The sequence below is a fragment of the Hemiscyllium ocellatum genome, chromosome 21 (assembly GCF_020745735.1).
Source record: "Hemiscyllium ocellatum isolate sHemOce1 chromosome 21, sHemOce1.pat.X.cur, whole genome shotgun sequence".
Classification (NCBI taxonomy): domain Eukaryota; kingdom Metazoa; phylum Chordata; class Chondrichthyes; order Orectolobiformes; family Hemiscylliidae; genus Hemiscyllium; species Hemiscyllium ocellatum.
In genome coordinates this window covers 51,506,517-51,526,451 of record NC_083421.1, presented here as the reverse complement: position 1 = coordinate 51,526,451, position 19,935 = coordinate 51,506,517, and the positions used below count along the sequence as shown (strand labels likewise).

The following is a 19,935-nucleotide window of genomic DNA, read 5'->3' as shown; positions in this document are numbered from 1 at the left end:
AACAAATTAAAGCTGTATTGCTCTTAGAGACAAGATCAAGTATAACGACAGTAAAGAAGATCTACCAAAACTTCATCAAATACTTATTTGAAGATGCAAATTACTGATGGAATCAAAATAAAGAACAGTTAACCACACAAGTTTAATTTTTGTTTTTCTCATTAGTGAAAATGCTGCATGTATCTCTAGTTACTCACCAAATTTGGTTGTTTGAAAGACTAAGTTCACGAAGTTTAGACTGTTTGTCCAGTTTTTCTATTTTCTCAATCAAATTGTTATTCAGGTTCAAGACCAGTAACTGATCACATTTTTCCAGGTTTTCTATAAACTGAATATAAAATGCTATTGATTCTTCAGCTAACAATATAAAGAAAGTTGCATGCATTGAATTCCACCCTGGGCATTTACTGTGTAGTAAATGCATGTTCTCAAGAGCTTTCTATTTTGTTTATTCTCTTCACAAGTAGATTTACTCTCAGGCAGAATATCCATTCAGCTGGAACTTAAACATTTCAGTTTTAGGTCAAAATGTATTTTGCTCTATGTCTTGCAGGAGCTAAAGGGTGAATAATGATGAACAAAAACAAATTGTTGGAAAACCTCAGCAGATCTGGCAGCTACTGTGACAGAACTCTGAGGAAGGATCACTCAACCTGAAACATTAACTCTGATTTCTCTGCACAGATGCTGTCAGACATGCTGAGCTTTTCCAGTAATGTGTTTTTGTTTCTATTAAGAGCATCCACAATTCCTTTGGTTTTTTATTTGATGAATAATGATTGTTTAATGAGAGCTTTCCCATCTTCTCACTGAGAAGGATATCAATTCTATTTGATTAGTCCTGCATTTCATGGCATAGAACTAAACAGGAATGGAGAATTTGGTTAAACATTTTCTAAACCTCAGGTGCTGCATTTCCAACTCAAGATTGCTGAAATTAGATCCTGCATGCATTTTCCACTATCAGTCTTAGGACATTATTTTTTACATCATTAATATTCTTTATTAATCGATTATTTACATTAGACATTTTTCAAATATTAAAAATATTGCAGTTTCATACTTCAAATTAAAATGCTAATGTTATTTTGCAGAGCTTTGAACATTTAACACCAATTTTAAAAGTATTCCTTTATCTGTTAACTATATTACAAATTTGGAAATTTAATTTTTGTGATTGGCCAGGTGGTGATGAAGACATTTATTCAAACTCATGATGTCAAGTTTTAATCTTGTTGGAAACAAATACTCAAACCAAATTCACAGTAAATTCTGAAACACTCAGTGATATCATGTTGTGAACAAAATTTAAAATCAATATCACATATTATTGTGACAAGTTACTGCCATTTATTAGTCACGGGATTTCATTTTTGAGACTAGCTATTGAACCATGTAGAATAAAACCAATACAATGAAGTTTTTTAAAAAAATTTGAAGTTTTAGGTTTTGCGCTAAACCAGTCTTCTGGGTCAGAAAATGAATGAAATGCCTCCAGCATGTTAGTGAATTTAGCAGACTAGAAACATGAATGTAGGGCAGAGAATGCAATGCATTTTTTTTATTTTCTGGTAAATTAAAGAAACTGTTTATTATTAGCTTTAACTTTCATTCCTACTAAACAAAGCTAACTCACAATGTTACAATTATTATCTTTTACGCACAGGCTTCTAATCACTCCATGTAACTTAATTACAACACCTATTTTTTCTACTTATGGCTAGACCAGGACTTCATACAAGTGTTTTAAATAGACAGGAAAGCAAATTATGACATCACAGCTGACAGGTATCAGCCAAGTCCAAGATAACAATAACTATCAAGGTGTTGCAAATAAATTACACAGAGCAATTAGAGGTTTGGTGTATAAAAGGTAAGTTAATTTCTATTCCTACTAAATAAAGTCAAGACAGTAAAACTAGCTTCTGCATTTTACTAAGTGTCATTATGGAAACAGTTATAAAGGAACAGTTAAATTTTATGAAGTCTTACTTTAAATTGGGTGGGATATACAAGTTATCGCTGGTATTGCAGTTATTAAAACTATCCTTAACACACAACTGTCTGTCAATGGTCTGCTTATCCAGACATAATATTAAAAAGATTATCGAAGCATTGAGACATTATGTAATACAATTTTGCACTCAGGAGGATGGAACAGAGTTCAAAGGGCATTAAGCAGATTGTAAAAATTCCTGGACTATTGCCAAAATATTGACACTGTACCTTTCCTATTAAAAAGAAACTACGTATCTAATTTTGACAGACAATTTTAAAATCACATTTGGATCACTGCTTCCATTAACTCCTATGTACTACCTTAAACTTTTTCCCTGTTTCCTTGGACAGACATAAGTTGAGAGAATGCACAGAACTAAATTGTCCTTCATGTGACTGTTTTTTAATTAAGTCCTCAGTGATGTAGCGAACTCCAATACTTTTATTGTTTACATCTGAAAAGGATAAAAAATTCAAAGTTAACATTTAATTTTCAACCACAGTTAAGCATATAACAAGACATAATGGAAAAAGAATGTATCAGACAGACAGCAGATATTTTCAGAAATAAGGCAGAACATGAAAATGTGAAGAATTGACAGACAATCAGTATGTGGGAATTAAAATCAAAACAAATATGCAATCCATCTTATTTTTTTCCTCTGAGTAAGGCAAAATTAGCGTATGGGGAATTTTGAAGCTGTTAAAACTTGAGAGAAGCTTGTCTGTGAAACAGAGAATCGTTTAAAAGATGTAATCTAGATACAAGATAAGATCAGGTAAGGGGGATGGGAAGTGATGAAAAGTCACATGTTTAAGTAAAAGATGATAACAGGGAAATAAGTTTGAAACCAAAAAAGAAAATGCTGGAAAATCTCAGCAGGTCTGGCAGCATCTGTAAGGAGAGAAAAGAGCTGATGTTTCCAGTCTAACTGACCCTTTGTCAGCTTTGAAATGTCAGCTCTTTTCTCTCCTTACAGATGCTGCCAGACCTGCTGAGATTTTCCAGCATTTTCTTTTTTGGTTTCAGATCTTTTGCAACCGCAGTAATTTGCTTTTAAACATATTTGAAATATTTATTCAAAAATGTTAACTTTTCGTAACTGTATACAGAAATCATAATGTAACTCTTCCTTTAGTAATTTCTTCTCTTTGAAAGATAACACAGTGTTCCTTCTCAACACTTTCTTTAAGAGCACAGACAATATTGATAATTATCTTATGGAAATATTAGGTATAAATCCAGATTTTGTAACACTGTTTCATCATTTAGAGAAATGAAGTATCACAGTACTCAGACTGTAATTTCACACCACTTGGAGCACTCCTATACTGTAGTAAGACAAAAATATAAGTTCCAAATAATTACTTGCAATTAATAGCATAGCCCAGATTTTCCTGCAATGATAAGATCAGAAATTTTCCTTTTTACTATTGAGCAAATTGATCATATCAGCAATATACTTCTCCATATTTTCCTGCATTTGTAACGAAAATTTTATTGCACACTGGATGACAATAAATGAAAATAAAATTATTGGCAAAAATGTAAGTTTATGAATACTCAGTGGCAATTTTATGTTTGAAAATCAGCTTTAATGCAGGTCCACAAGACAACACATATCCAATTGCTACACCCATTTGGCTAATCACTTCTCAGAGGAATTTATCAGTGCCCTTCATTCAGCATCATGTCATAAATTTGAAAGTGGACATTCTATGGGAGTGTTAAGCCTGTTTTTCAGTCAGCAACCAGCCCATCTTTAATAATTTAAGCAAAAACCTCTAACAGCTGTAACAAATGACTTAGCAGTCAGAAAAATAACACTTCAACAATCATACAATCACATTTGCCACTGGAGCCAATATCGAAAAATATCAGGAAAACATGGAGGGCTTTAAGTGATGGCTTATATTATGTACACCAAATTTCTTTCTTTTGCACTATTCAGCAGTCTTGAATGGACACACATTATTATAATGTTACAAGTATCCAGGAAAATCTGAACTAATACCCTGGACTTGGATATACAACATTTAAATTTCTTACTCTTTCCAGTAACATATGCAATGGCAGATTCATTTTCACTGACGTCAAGTTTCTGCATACCAGTGCTTTGGTTACACAAATCTGGAGTATGAGACCTGCTGGCAGGGGATGGTGATCTAGTTCTTGGAGTTAAGACTGAGGATACTGGAGTTTGCATACTACTTCTGGATGCTTGCAATCTAGTGACTGCCAGTTGTTGTGGAGTTCTCTTTCTCATGGTGTTAGCAGCACTCAATCACCGAGGTGAAGCATAAAAGTTTTGAAACGTGATGAAAAGTTGATATATATCTGGATGGACAAGAAAACAACAACTCATAAATAAAGATGTGTTAGTGATATTCTTAATGTGCACAACTCAACTCACCTCACCTCACCTCTGTGGATAGTCCTTAAATTTAAGAGTAGCTAAGTAAAAGTTACAGCATGTCTTTTACCTTATTACCTACAGACACATGCCAGAGCATAATGGAATACTCCACACTTGCCTGAATGAATGCAGCTGCACTGCAGAAATTCATCAAAACTTTGAAGGCACCTTTCAAACCCATAACCATTACCATCTAGAAGCACCAAAGCAGGAGATAGATGGGAATCCCAACATCTGCAAAATGCCCTTCAAGTCATTCACAATCCTAACATGGAAATATTAGCCATCCCTTCAATATCACTGGGTAAATATCCTAGAACTTCCTTGCTGACATATTTTGGGGATACCTACACCAAATGTACTGCAAGGGTTCAAGACACCTTGTCAAGAGCAATTAGTGATGGGCTCGGACCCGTCAGCAAAGCTGAACTTCTTAAATGAATTAAAAATTGCAACTTATAATAGAAGAAAAGCATACAAATGTATAAAACTGCTGCATACAGAGATCAACAATTTACGAACCTGTTATCAGACGTCTATCCAATTTTCTAGAACAGAATTAACAGTAGCATTTGAGTGGCACACTTGCAATATCACAACTCATTTCCTAATGAGTCCACTTGCTCCTTAATTGAAGGGAATCTGTCAAGAACATGTCATCATATCTGTGTCAATCTGAGGGGCATGAGAGTTTCCAGAAAAAGCCACAGTTATAAAGATAAGAGAAAAGAATGTAACTTAATTCCAAGATTATTTCCAATGCATTGATCTGCTGATTGATATCCTAATTCTAGTCCAGTGATATTGTCAGTGTCATCACCTCCCCAAGATCACAGCTCTTTTAATCAACTTGTTCAGATGTGCTTTGACACATCCATGGAGCAGGTGGAATTTGAACCCAGGCCTTCAGGAACAAAGTACTGCCACTCTGTCGTAAGAGTCTTCAAGATAGCACTCTTCTTCTCATAGGGGGAGCATGTTAAATTATATATTAAATAGATTTATTGTATGCCACTGATGGTCATCAAGTTTAAGGCTGGAGGTGTGGGGGGCGGTCAAGATCATTGAAGCACATACAGGTCATTCTGCTACGACGCACGTTTCCTCAATGCAAATTCACTGTAACATGATTGACAAATTGTGGTTACTATTTATAAAGCGCAAACGATTACATTGCCAACACTAAGCGCAGTTTCTAAAGCACAAGTCTTCAAGAGCACGGGGCTGTACAAGAATGCAACAATCACATTATAGAGAAACGCAGCATGGTTGAATTAGAAGTTTTAATTAATCTATATATACACATGTTATAGCACATGTCTGGATGGGGCGAAGATCCTCTTTCTATGCTGTAAAACCTCTCACACTGTGGTCCAGATGGGACTTGAACACATTCAAATCACAATAGTGCTCAAGGATAGAGATCACACATTTTTCCTTTATTTTACCTTTTTTCTACTCAATCTGTTCAGATACACCTCTGGAGCTGGTTGGACTTGAAACTAGGCTTCCTGATCCAGAGGCAAGGAAATTACCAAGGGCCCAATAATACAGTTCTTAAATACAAGATGTCCGATGAGCATCACTCACTCAAGAAATTCTGGAGTTGACCTGTAACAAAAGCAAAATATTACTGATGCTGGAAATTTGAAACAAATTTCAAATGCTGGGAAAACACAGCTGGTCTGGCAGCATCTGCAGAGAAAGAAAGAGTTAATGTTTTGAGTGTGGTTACAACTCTTCTTCAGAGCTGATCTGTTTGAGCATTAAAGAACTCTGCATTTCAAATACTCACAGTTATAGTATGCTCACCAGTGAAAACATATTAGAAAAAGCAAAAATGCTCAGTTCTCCCATTCTAAATTTCCTCAATGCCTTGAGCACAAAAATAAATATGTAAGACAAGCTACAAGGACAAGCTGATCAAATTCATTTCTTTCTGTTTCCTATATGTGACCTATCTTCACTTATGTTCCCTGATTTCTCAATCTTCATTTCTGGATCAGACTATCAAATGATAACCATTATGAGGCCACTGATTTATAACAGTCACCTTGACCATACTTCCACCAACTTGTACAAACTCTATTCCACTGTTCCAGTTTCTCTGTCAGAAATATATCAGAATGCCACCTGCAATACAAATAGTTTTGATTCCCCTTCCTTTTTTCTCAAATGAGGATTTCTTTCACCCATAACAGTGTCTTTAATAACATCCATCCTATTACCCGATTTATACTTTTATTACTTCTCTTGCTTTCCAGATCTTCAATGGTTCTTCAAATCTCGTTTTCCATATGGCCAGGTTGTACATTTAAACATATTCTCAGCCAGTTCCACACCAAACAACATACTCCCCTTCCTTCTGTCTTTTTCACCTGTGTAAGGGAACATTCCCACCTCCAAACAGACCCCACCACCAAAGATATATTTCCCTCCCCATCCCTATCAGCGTTCCGGAAAGACCATAAGGCCATAAGACATAGGAGTGGAAGTAAGGCCATTCAGCCCATTGAGTCCACTCCGCCATTCAATCATGGCGGATGGGCATTTCAACTCCACTTACCTGCATTCTCCCCGTAGCCCTTAATTCCTCGAGACATCAAGAATGTATCAATCTCTGCCTTGAAGACATTTAGCGTCCCGGCCTCCACAGCACTCTGCGGCAATGAATTCCACAGGCCCACCACTCTGGCTGAAGAAATGTCTCTGCATTTCTGTTCTGAATTGACCCCCTCTAATTTTAAGGCTGTGTCCACGGGTTCTAGTCTCCTCGCCTAATGGAAAAACTTTCCTAGCGTCCACCCTTTCCAAGCCATGTATTATCTTGTAAGTTTCTATTAAGTCTCCCCTTAATCTTCTAAACTCCAATGAATACAATCCCAGGATCCTCAGCCGTTCCTCGTATGTTAGACCAACCAATCCTGGAAGACCACTCCCTCCGCGACTCCCTCATCAGATCCACAGCCCCCACCAACCCAACCTCCACTCCCGACACCTTCCCCTGCAACCGCAAGAAATGCAAAACTTGCGCCCAAACCTCTCCCCTCACTTTCCTCCAAGGCCCCAAGGGATCCTTCCATATCTGTCAGAAATTCACTTGCAGCTCCACACACAGCATTTACTGCATCCGCTGCACCCGATGTGGCCTCTTATACATTGGGGAGACGGGCCGCCTACTTGCGGAACATTTCAGAGAGCTCCTCTGGGACACCCGCACCAACTAACCCAACCGCCCCGTGGCTGTACACTTTAACTCCCCCTCCCACTCCGCCAAGGACATACAGGTCCTTGGCCTCCTCCATCGCCAGACCATGGCAACACGACACCCAAGGAAGAGCGCCTCATCTTCCGCCTAGGAACTCTCCAACCACAAGGGATGAATGCAGATTTCTCCAGCCTTTTCATTTCCCCTCCCCCCACCTTTTCTCAGTCCCAACCCTCAGACTCAGCACCGCCTTCTTGACCTGCAATCTTCTTCCTAACCTCTCAGCCCCCACCCCTTCTCTGGCCTAACACCCTCACCTTAACCTCCTTCCACCTATCGTATTCCCAATGCCCCTCCCCCCTACCTTTTATCTTAGCCTGCTTGGCACACCCTCCTCATTCCTGAAGAAGGGCATATGCCTGAAACGTCGATTCTCCTGTTCCTTTGATGCTGCCTGACCTGTTGCGCTTATCCAGCAACACATTTTTCAGCTTCCTTCCATACCAACCTGGTTTCCCCCAAGACCGATTCCCATGGCACCTTCCTGTGCAAAAACTGTAACAGCTTCCTCTTTTTCCACCATCTGAGACACAAAACACTCTTTCCAGATGAAACGCCCAGCAACTTATTTGTACATCCTTCAATTCAGTATGTTTGCTGTTCATGATAGGATCTCCTCTTTGTATGGGTGATAAATATATATTCTACTAAATGTCTCCATTTGAATCATATGCATAACTCCAGGTTTTTAGTCACCTCTGTTACTTCAGTTCTCTGTCGCACCCCCCAGTGCGTCATTTCATTCTTTTGTAGGATGTGGACATCTCTAGCTGAGCCAGCATCTATTGCTCATCCCTAGTTGCCTAGTTCCAATCAACAACATCTACCTCTTAGAAGGACAAGGGCAGCAGATACATGGAAGCACTACTCCCTGCAAGTTCCCTCTCCGAGCCACACAGACTATCCTGAATTGGAAATATATTGACCTATGGATCAAAATTTTGGAACTTCCTCCCTAGTAGCACTTTGGAATTCCTGTTACACACAGAGTGGAGCATTTCAAGAAGGTGGCTCATCACCAGACTATGAAGGAACAATGGGGTGGGAACAAACAGCCCAACCAGCGTCTTCTGCATCCCATGAATGAACAAGATACATACACCACTCACATTGACATAGACAATTACACTGCTTTGAGTCAGGGGAGCAGTTCACAGTTTAAACAGACAACAAATTACCATCACATACATCCTTTATCTTGCTTTGCTGAACCTCAAGTCACAAAATTACTGGAGCTAATTAGCACAGAGAGAGACCGAGGCCCCAGAACTATCACCAACCTGTTGCTTGAAAGAATGGTATCCCCAGGCTGCAAGATAGACTGAGAGCTTCATTGCCCTTACGGCAGGGCCTCCTAAACTATAACTGTGATTCTACTTGGGCTGGCTGATGTAACAGAAGACTTCTGTGTCAAGAACTGCAACCAAGTAAAAATAGGCACAATGTATCTTCAAACCCTCATGACTTTTTAAACGGCGGGCACCTGCTCCAAAAATGAAGTTTCACTGCCTCTTACAGCTCTACAATAAAGCTCAACATGAACTCATGGAACAAAACATCCATTTTTGATTAGACATTTTACAGCTTTCTGGACTTAAATGATTCAACATTTCAGACCATAACCACTGATCCATTGTTTGCTGTTGCTAATAATTGTTAATTCTGTGAACAACTTCCAGGGATCCCTCTTGTGGTGCAGTGTTAGACTCCTTACCCTTGGATTAAGAAACCTGGCATCAAGTCCCACCTGCTCCAGAGGTAAGTAATAACATCTCTGAACTGGCTGATTAGGAAAATAGATTAAATACAAAGGATTATATACGGAAAGTAGCAAGGGACCTCTGCATTTTCCCTAATTACCACTGTCATTGTTACATAGCAATGCATTGATACTTGTTCAATTTACACATGACCAGCTTAGCAATAAACAGATCCAGGCAGTGGGCTGTGGTGGCAGTCACTTCTGCCGACTGCATGACCATCTTCCACAGTTATACTGGAACCTAGGTGTCCTTAGAGAGGACACGTGGTGTCCACCAATGCTCTCAATGCCTTTATGGAGAGGTGGGCACCGTGAGGGATAGAGTGCTTTATTTCACGGTCCAACTCAATTTAGTCTGCTCCTTCTCTCCCTATCCCTCCCCCTAATTTTTTTTTAGATGACAGCATTGCCCTTAACAGGGTTTGCTTATTTAATGCTTCATTAGCCACATAGGTGTTTTCCTGGTGATGGAAAAAAATGTATAATAAAGTTTTTAACAATAGTGTCCTTTTACTGCATCACTATGTAAGAGACACAACCATGTGTGATTTGGGGTAAACATTATAGCTGGGCCCTCTTGTGATGCAGTGGTAGTGAGACACCGAGGTTCAAGTTCTACCTGTTCCAATGATGTGTAATAACATCGCTGAACAGGCCGATTAGAAAAATTAGGTCAACAGCTCTAGGGGGGCTCTCGTAGCACAGTGATATTGTCCCTACCCCGGCCCAAACGACCTGGTCAAGTCCCACCAAGTTCCTGAAGTGTGTAGTAACACCTCTGAACAGGATGATTAGGAAAAAAAGGTTAAATAAGAAAATGTAAACAAGATTAACAACTCCAGGTTTCTCGTGATGTAGTGGTAGCACCCCTACCTCTGAGTCAGGAAGCCCTGGTTCAAGTCTCCTGCCCGAAACATTGATTCTCCTGCTCCTCGGATGCTGACTGACCTGCTGTGCTTTTCTAGCACCACACTCTCGAGCCCTGGTTCAAGTCCCACCTACTCATGACACATACAACACTTCTACACATGCTTTTTATTTCTTTAACTTTTCCCATTATCATCTCTTTCTGCCCAGCACTGTCTATTGTTTTGACATTTAATGTCTCCCACTTTCCTTTCTATCAAATCTTTCCCTTATTTTCTTGGTTTGCTAAAATCTGTTATATAGCCAACTACCTTACATAAAAAGCATCTCAGAACAGCCAACCAGACTTTTCCAATCACTCGGGTTCATGACACCCTAAAAATTGACAGCTATACTCAGACGACAGCTCACCAGGACAAAAGACCCTATACCCATCATGTGCAAAACTAACGTAATTTATAGGAATCCATGCAAAGACTGTACGAAAACCTACATTGGACAAACAGTCAGACTGCATCAACAAACACCAACTAGCCACTAAATGCCACGACCAGCTGTCCCTCTTAGCCACACACAAAGATGACAAGGACTACAAATTCAACTGGGACATCACAGTGATCACAGGAAAAACTAAACATAGGACAGCCAGAGAATTTCTAAAAGCATGGCACTCAGCCATGGACTCCATTAACAAGCACACTGATCAAGACCCAATATACCAGCCACTACAACAAATAACTGGAACCGGCAACCCGAAGATGCAGAAACGGAATCAAATAAATTTCAGAAGACACAGTACAGCAGCACTTCACAGGAAGCTCTAAAGCACTGAAGATGTCACCAGACAGGGGACGAAATGTCTGCAAATCAACTTCTCAGCTTGGCAAACATATCCACAATCAGAACATCTCTAACTTTTGAAGATCTGATAAATAGGTCATCAACAGAAGCATTTAACTTGCCGTTATGAAAAGTGGTCATGAAAAGCCTGGGGGCCAGTGATGGACAAGTCATTGGAGAGAATTCTGAGGGACAGGATTTACATGTATTTGGAATGGCAAGGACTGATTAGGGATAATCAATGCGACTTTGTGTGTGGGAAATTGTGTATCACGAACTTGATTGAGTCTTTGAAGAAACGACAAGATGATTGATGAAGGCAGAGCCGTGGGCATTGTTTATATGGACTTCAGCAAGGCATTAGACAAGGTTCCACATGGTAGACTGGTTAGCAAAGTTAGATCACTGAGAATCCGGGGGAGCTGGTCATTTAGATACAAAATTGGCTTGAAGAAGGTGGTAGAGGGTTGTTGTTCAGACTGGAGGCCTGTGACCAGCGGTGTGCCACAAGGATTAGTGCTGTGTCTATTGCTTATTGTCATTTACATTAATGATTTGGATGTGAACATAGGAGGAATGGTTAGTAAGTTAGCAGATGACACCAAAATTGATGTAGTGGACAGTGAAGGAGGTTCCCTTGGGACCTTGATCAGAGGGGCTCATGGGCTGAGGAAGGGCAGACAAAGTTTAACTTAGATAAATGTGAGGTATTGCATGTTGGTAAGATAAGTCAGGTCAGGACTTACACATTTAATGGTCGGGTCCTGGGAGTGTTGCCAAGCAAAGAGACCTTGGGATGCAGGTTCATAGCTCCTTGAAGGTGGAGTCATAGATGGACAGGGAAGTGGAGGTGGCATTTGGCGTGCTTGCCTTAATTGGTTAGGGCTTTGAGTATAGGAGTTGAGATGTCATGTTGCAGCTGTAGAGGACACTGATTAGGCCACTTTTGGAATACTGCATTCAATTCTAATCACCCTGCTATAGAAATGTTGTTAAACTTGAAAGGGTTCAGAAAAGATTTACAAGGATGTTGTCAGGGTTGGACAGTTTGAGTTATAGGGAGAGGCTGAATAGGCTGGGACTATTTTTCCTGGGCTGTCAGGAGCTGACCTTATAGATGTTAATAAAATCATGAGGGGAACAGATAGGGTGAGTGTCCCAGGTCTTTTTCCCAAAGTAGGGGAGTCCAAAACTAGACAGCATAGTTTTAAGATGAGAGGGGAATATTTAAAAGGGGCCGAAGGGGCAACTTTTTTTATGCAGAGGATGGAGCATGTATGGAACGAGGTGGAGGCTATTACAATTACAACATTTAAAAGCCATCTGGATAGGTAAATGAATAGAAAGGGTTTACAGGGATATGGGTCAAATGCTGGCAAATGTGACTAGATTAATTGAGGACATCTGGTTAGCATGGACGAGTTGGATTGAAGGGTTTGTTTCCATGTTGTACAACTCTAACTCAATAACTTAGTTTCTTTCCAGAGCTGTTGATTAGTGTCAGCCTTTTGTGCTTTCATTTCAGATGTTTACTATCCACAGTACTTTGTCTTTGTATCATTATTACATTAGCTTTGTTTATTCCTGATCCACAATAAAAGTGTTGCAAGTGTAAAGTTTTCTGTCACTAGGGTTGCCATTTGCTAATCCAACATGTTATTTAAACTTACTACCATATGCAATATTTTGCACAAACCAATTTTGAATTTCAGATCACCAGGTCAACATATAACTACACTCCAAATATAAAGTGGTAGTTATACTACTTTATGGCAACAGTCAAATAATTTTGAACCATTGTCAGAGTCATACAGAATGGAAACAGACAGTTTGGCCCAACCAGTCCATGCTGACTATAATGACAAACAAAACTAAACCCACATGCCTGCAGTCTGACCATATCCCTCCAAATATTTCTTATTCAGGTACTTATCCAAATTAACCAATAATAATTAACACTGCATAGCGGCAAAATCTCATTTGATTTCAACAGTCTAATTTGACCTAAACCCTTAAAACTGGATATACTTAATGAACATTGTTGATCATAATCTTTCTCAACAGTTGCCTGACAATGACAACATTACCAGTCTTTAAAGTCTGTGATTTACAAAATCCAGTTGCAGGTGCGGATTACCGCACGAATGCAGAACTTGTAACATGCATCAATTTGCTCATCACAATCGCCCATTCCTTAACTACTCCTATCACTCCTCGAGGTAAAAGTAACATACCTATACCGCAATTCAGATTAAACGGTTGTTTTGAAAATAACTGATTAATTAAATCATGACAGATAATGTTTTAAAAGAAATCCCACCAAAGTTTAACATTAAACTTGCATATGCAGGTAGAATGCTTTAAGAGTCTGTGCGTCGGCTTCCCGTTGACATGGTAACCAGCCTCCCTCCCCTGGAATTTAGCCAGATTGATGGGCCGCGAAATGTAATTTAAACATTTTTTACAAAAAAAAAGTACTGCCTCTGTTTCCTTGCTGTAAACATACCTGTGGTGAATTCGGCTCGGAGCCGGTTCACATAATGGTAGTAAGGGCGAGATGAAGTGAGGAAGATGATATTGTGGTGCCTTGTGGCGACGCCATCTTTGTTTGTGGAGGGTGGGAGGCGGGTCTCCTCGCGCTTCTTCCTTCCGCTGTTCCCAGAACCAAACGCCAACGGTTCCAACGGTCAGAGGCTGGGTCAAACTGGGAAAGATTGCGAATTGAGAAGAAGATGCTGGAGAGTATTTTTCTAAAGCTCGACATAATATAACATAACGGATGAATTGTAAACAAAATATGGAAACTTTAAAGCAGAAGAAATTGAAGCAAGGAGTACAATGCCATCCATGAAGTACATGGCGAGAAAGGAGTAATTGGGGTGAATGTGAAAAACACAATTAAAAATTTGAAGGCAGTCTGGTCTTCCTTGATCCTTAGATCATCATTCTGGTGTTATTGGAGTTGAACAAGGCGCAATGTGCGCAATTCTTTCCCTTTGAGACGTGCTTGGTTACAATACTCGATGACAATACACAAAGCTGGCCCATTGCTGGATACACCCAGGTAGCTTATAAGTGCCAACTAGTTTCTCTCTAAGCAAAGTAGTTTAATGCATAAAAACAAATGGTTTAAAATCATACATATAAACCAACACCACATTGGCAATGATGAGAAATAGAAGGGATTGTACTCTATGAAGGATGAAATAATTTGAAGAGTAAGGAGGCAGTACAAAGTAGATTAAGCACAGTTTCTGCATTCAGAATCCTAGACAATATTGGTGGAGCATATTATCTATACTATATATATTATCTCGACAATATTGGTGGAGCTAATGAATCCTACACAATAGATTAGATTAGATTACTTACAGTGTGGAAACAGGCCCTTCGGCCCAACAAGTCCACACTGACCCGCCGAAGCGCAACCCACCCATACCCCTACTTTTACCCCTTACCTAACACTACAGACAATTTAGCATAGCCAATTCACCTGACCCGCACATCTTTGTGACTGTGGGAGGAAACCGGAGCACCCGGAGGAAACCCACGCAGACACGGGGAGAACGTGCAAATTCCACACAGTCAGTTGCCTGAGGCAGGAATTGAACCACTGTGCCACCATGCCGCCCAAATAGTCCTGAGGTATGGACCTTGAGACAGAAAATCAGTAGCATTGAGAGGAGTGAGTGATGTGAGGTCCCCATGAAAGCATTACCCAAATCAGTGAATGAGGGAAAGTACCTAACAGAGTGGCAGACCTGAGCGGGAGCTGGTATATAAATAAGAATGATATATTTGTTGTTGATACTTAAGCAGGTGTAAGGGTAAATAAAAGGAAGGATCCATATTTTATTTAGTTAATTTATGTTTGGGGTGGTCAGGCTGCACTTCGCACATCCTGCGCTTTGTGGGAAATCGTAGCTGTATCTGGCAGTTGATGATCATGTGCTCAGGAAGTGCCCTTGCTGGAGCAACTTGAACTCTGGTGTTTGGAGCAAAAGTGGCAGCTGGGGGCAATACAGTGAATTCCTGAGGGGAGGTTGTAAATAGCAGGTTTAAGGACATAGTCATCCACAGCTGAAGGAATTGCAGGCACAGAGGCTGAAAAAGCGGATTAGGCAGGGATTGAGGAAATCATGTGAAGGCATCTTGCTCACAAATTTTCTTATAGTTTTGGAAAAACATGTATTTGACATTTCCTTTGTGCAGGCCAGCTACAGCCAAGACCATGGCATTAGGTGGTATAACTGCTAGGATGGGCAGAGTGTGGGAGAAATGTGGAAGAGCAACAGTAGTAGGGCATTTATTAGTGAGGGAAGTTGTCCAAATGCTATTATGACCTGGATGGGATTCCAACATGGCATGTGGAAGGGCTTTGTGAAGTGGGAGAGGAGCTGAAGAAGTCATTGTCTATGTTGGGACTAACGACATAGAGGAAAAAGAAACTAAATCCAGCAAGCAGACTTTATGTGGAGGTGCCAGTGTTGGATTGGTTTGGACAAGGCCAAAAGATGCACGACACCAAGTTATGGTTCAATAGGTTTATTTGAAATCACAGACTTTCTGAGTGCTGACCCTTCATCAGGTAAAGTGAAGAAGGGGCAGCACTCTGAAAGCTTGTGTTTTCAAATAGACTTATTGGACCATGACCTGATGTCATGTGACTTTTGACCTTTAGGAAGTTAAATAATGGAATTCAAAACAGGCGTTTAAAGGAATTAATCTTCACATTATTTCCGCAGCCATGCAGTAGCAAGTAGGATTAGAAGGATAAAGTAGATGACTATGTGGTTGGAGAAATGGTGTCGGAGAGAGTGCTTTAGATTTCTGAGGTAATGGGCCCTTCTCTGGGAGAAATGAAACTGTACAAGTTAGATGGATTACATTTGAATAGGAATGGGAACACAATCCTCACGGGGAGGAGATACTAAGGACTGCAGATGTTGGAAGCTAGAGTTGAGAAAAGATGGAGCTGGAAAAGCACAGTAGGTCAAACTGTTTGGAGGAGCAGGAAAGTCGATATTTTGGGTCAGGACTGAAAAACATAAAAGGGGCAACACAGTGTTGGGTGAGTTCATGGTGATCGCAAATGGGGAGGGATAGAGAATCAAATATGTAATCAAATTTCAGATAAGTGTAAGAATAATAAGGCTTGGGAACAGGAGTAGGCCATTCATCCTGTAGAGCATTCCCAATCATTCAGTATTATCATGGATGATTGAATACTTAAGTGCCTTTACTCATCCCATCCCTATAACTCTCTACACCATTGGTAATCAGAAATATATCAATCTCTGTATGAAGCATATTTAAAGTCGTCTGTGGTAGACAATTCCAAAGGTTTACAACCTTCTAAGTAAAATAAATTCTCCACATCTTGGATCTAAGTAGTGTCCCTGTTTTTAGTTTGTGCACCCTAGATTCCCCAGCCAGGAGAAATGTCTTAGCTGCATCTACTCTGTATGTTCCTTTAAGTATTTTGTTAGTTATAGTGAAATCACCTTTCATTTATTGAAACTCTAGAGAATACAGGCCAGTTTGGTATATCTCTCTTCCAAGGACAGTCTTGCCATCCCAGGAACAAGTTCGATGAACCTTTACTGCACTTCCTTTCTGAAGTATCTTTGTATATCTTCACAAAGTTATCATTGACACCAAGAGACAATACCAGACTAAGTGAGAGTCCTAGACTAACCATACGAACAACACATCGACAGACAAGGCTTACCCATTATAATGGGCTACAAAGCAAAGTCGAGTAAAATTGCTGACAACAATGCATCTCTCCCTGATGAGCTCAGTGCATTCTTTGCTTGTTTTGAAAAGAGGTCAGTGAAATGATGTCAACAGCCCTCTGACAGCCTCAGGTCCATTTGTACCCACAGTCACTGCCACAGATGTCAGATCAGCATTCTTGAGAGTGAACTCCTGGAAAGAGACTGACCCAGATAGAGTCCCTGGCTGTGGCAGACATATCCTGTGCAGACTGACTGGTGGGTGCTTTTGCAGACATCTTTAATCCTTCCTTACTGCAATGCGAGGTTCCCACCTACTTCAAGACGACCACTGTCATCCCAGTGGCAAAGAAAATCAGGCAATGTTCCTTAATAACTACTGTCTGGTGGCTCTGACATCTATCATTATGAAGTGCTTTGAAACATTACCAATAACTGAAATCCACTCCAGCCTTGATCCACTATAATTCACCTACCATTGCAATAGGTCCATGGCAGAAGCCATCTTCCTGGCCTTACAGTCATCGCTGGAACATCTGGGTAACAAGGACACATACATCAGACTCGGATTTATTGGCTTTAGTTCCACCTTCATCACCATAATTTCAACCAAACTCATCTGCAAACCCAGGGACTTAGAAGACTGCTCCCCTCTCTGCAGCTGGATCCTTGATTTTCTAACTCGCAGATCGCAATCAGTAAGGAGAGTTGACAACATCTCCTCCACAATAATCTTCAAAACCGATACCCCACAAGGCTGTGAACTCAGCCCTTTACTATACTCCTTATAGATTCATGGCAAAATTCAGCTCTAACTCCATTTACAAATTTGCAGACGACACCACCATAGTGGATCTCAAACAATGACAAGACAGAGTACAGGAAAGAGATAGACAGCTTAGTGATATGGTGTGAAGACAACGATCTCTCCCTGAATATCAGCAAAACAATGGATCTGATCAGGAAGCAGAATGGAGCACATGCCCCAATGTGTACCAGTGGTGCTGAGGTGGAAGTGGTTGAGAGCTTCCAAGTTCCTAGAAGTAAATATCACTGACAATCTTTCCTGGTCTATCCAAGTCAATGGTACAGTCAAGAAAGCACATGAACACCTCTAACTCCTCAGAAGGTGAAGGAAATTTGGCATGTTCACAAAAACTCTTACTAATTTCTTTAGATGCACCATAGAAAACATCTTATCTGGATGCATCACAGCTTGGTTTGATCCTGCCCAAGAAGCAAGTAATTACAGAGAGTTGTGAACCCAGCCCAGTTCATCATGAAAACCAGCCTTCTTTCCCCTGATTCTGTCTACACTTCTGGCTGCCTCAAGAAGGCAGCCAACATAATCAAAGAGCCCTTCCACCACGTTATACTCTCTTTCACGAGGCAAAAGATACAAAGTTTGAGAACAAGTACTAACAGATTCAAGAACAGCTTCTTCCCCGTTGTTATTAGTCTTATGAACGGACCTCTTATTTATTAAAGTTGATCTTTCTCTTCACCTTCTCTGTAGCTTTAATACTACATTCTGCATTCTGTACTATTATCCTGATGTATTTATGTAAGGTATGATTTATCTGGTTAGCATGCAAAACAGTACTTTTCTCTGTATAATGGTGCGTGTGACAATAATAAATCAAATTCTTGTACTAGGGAGACGAACACTACACATAGTATTTCAGTGCAGTCTAACAAAGGTTCTATATATTTACAGCAAGACTTCATTACTCCTATACTCATCCTCTTGCAATAAAGGCTAACATTTCATTAGCCCTCCTCATTGCTTGCTACATCTGCATTTTTTAAAAAAAGCAAAATGCTGCAGATGATGGAAATTTGAAACAAGCGCAGAGAATGCTGGAGAAACTTAGCGGGTCTGGTAGCATCTGTAGAGAGAGAAACAGTTAATGCTTTGAAACGTTAACTGTTTGTCTCTGCACAGCTGCTGCCAGACTTGCTGATTTGCTCCATCATTCTCATGTTTATTACACCTGTATGTTTGCCTTCAGTGACTTATTAGTAAAAAGTGAGGTCTGCAGATGCTGGAGATCAGAGCTGAAAATGTGTTGCTGGTTAAAGCACAGCAGGTTAGGCAGCATCCAAGGAACAGGAAATTCGACGTTTCGGGCCAGAGCCCTTCATCAGGAATGATATCATTCCTGATGAAGGGCTCTGGCCTGAAACGTCGAATTTCCTGATTCTTGGATGCTGCGTAACCTGCTGTGCTTTAACCAGCAACACATTTTCAGCTTCAGTGACTTATTGACAGGCTGTAATAATAGGGGATTTTAACTACCTAATACAGACACTGCCTGGGGCCATCAGAATGCCAGCACATTGCACTCACAACCTAGTTGATTAGTTTAAGGCAGGTGGGAGAGAGAATACACATGAGTAGCGTACACTGCCCGCTGAAGTGTCTGGGTCCAGCCAACACCTTTGATAGAAATGCTAACAGCTTGATACGGACTCACAGAGTGATAATAGCCAGGGCTGCAGTAATTGCCTTCTCAGAAAGTGCGATTAGCACCCATTACTACAGCAATGGACTTCTGGACTGAAATTAACAAAGGCTGCGCTGGAACTGACAATGACTGCATCGAAACTCTCAAAATTTCTGCAATGTTTACAATAAACAAACCATGTTACAAAGACAATAACATCATCACTGACATATTGTATTACAAAATGTATAAAAAGTGTCTTGACGTGCTTTGGGTTGAGAGAAGATTCGAAGCTGACCACCATGCCGTTGAGTCTTTCTCTCCCCAGACTCCTTATACAATAAACTCTGTCATTGAACCCTAACTCTGACTCAGAGGCTGGTGATTTTCCCCACAACAATTTGCACTGTGAGGAGGGTTCTTATTACTAGTGCCTTAGTTGAAGGCCAAAATCGGGAGATGGGGTAAGAACCAATTTGTGCCCGCAAACGGGAAGAGTCAGACCGAGCCAAAGCCACAATTTAAAAGGTATACCAATTGTAATGTCTAATTTACTATAGGACTTAATTAAAAATTTTAAGTGCCTGTCTGTGGAGAA

General features: G+C 40.3%; 1 protein-coding gene across 4 annotated transcripts in view; it reads right to left on the bottom strand.

The window, feature by feature from the left end:
- The window catches only part of cntrl (centriolin), a 123,426-nt gene extending 109,683 nt beyond the window's left edge, over positions 1-13,743 (bottom strand). For all 4 annotated transcript variants that reach the window (XM_060841459.1, XM_060841462.1, XM_060841460.1 and 1 more), the window contains exons 1-5: positions 13,659-13,743; positions 5,864-6,026; positions 4,049-4,336; positions 2,320-2,453; positions 198-328 (exon numbers count right to left, since the gene is read on the bottom strand). In XM_060841459.1, the coding sequence (XP_060697442.1) occupies positions 198-328; positions 2,320-2,453; positions 4,049-4,265 (482 nt within the window). In that variant the 5' untranslated portion in view covers positions 4,266-4,336; positions 5,864-6,026; positions 13,659-13,743. The remainder of the gene's footprint in view (positions 1-197; positions 329-2,319; positions 2,454-4,048; positions 4,337-5,863; positions 6,027-13,658) is intronic.
- Between the last annotated feature and the right edge of the window lie 6,192 nt (positions 13,744-19,935).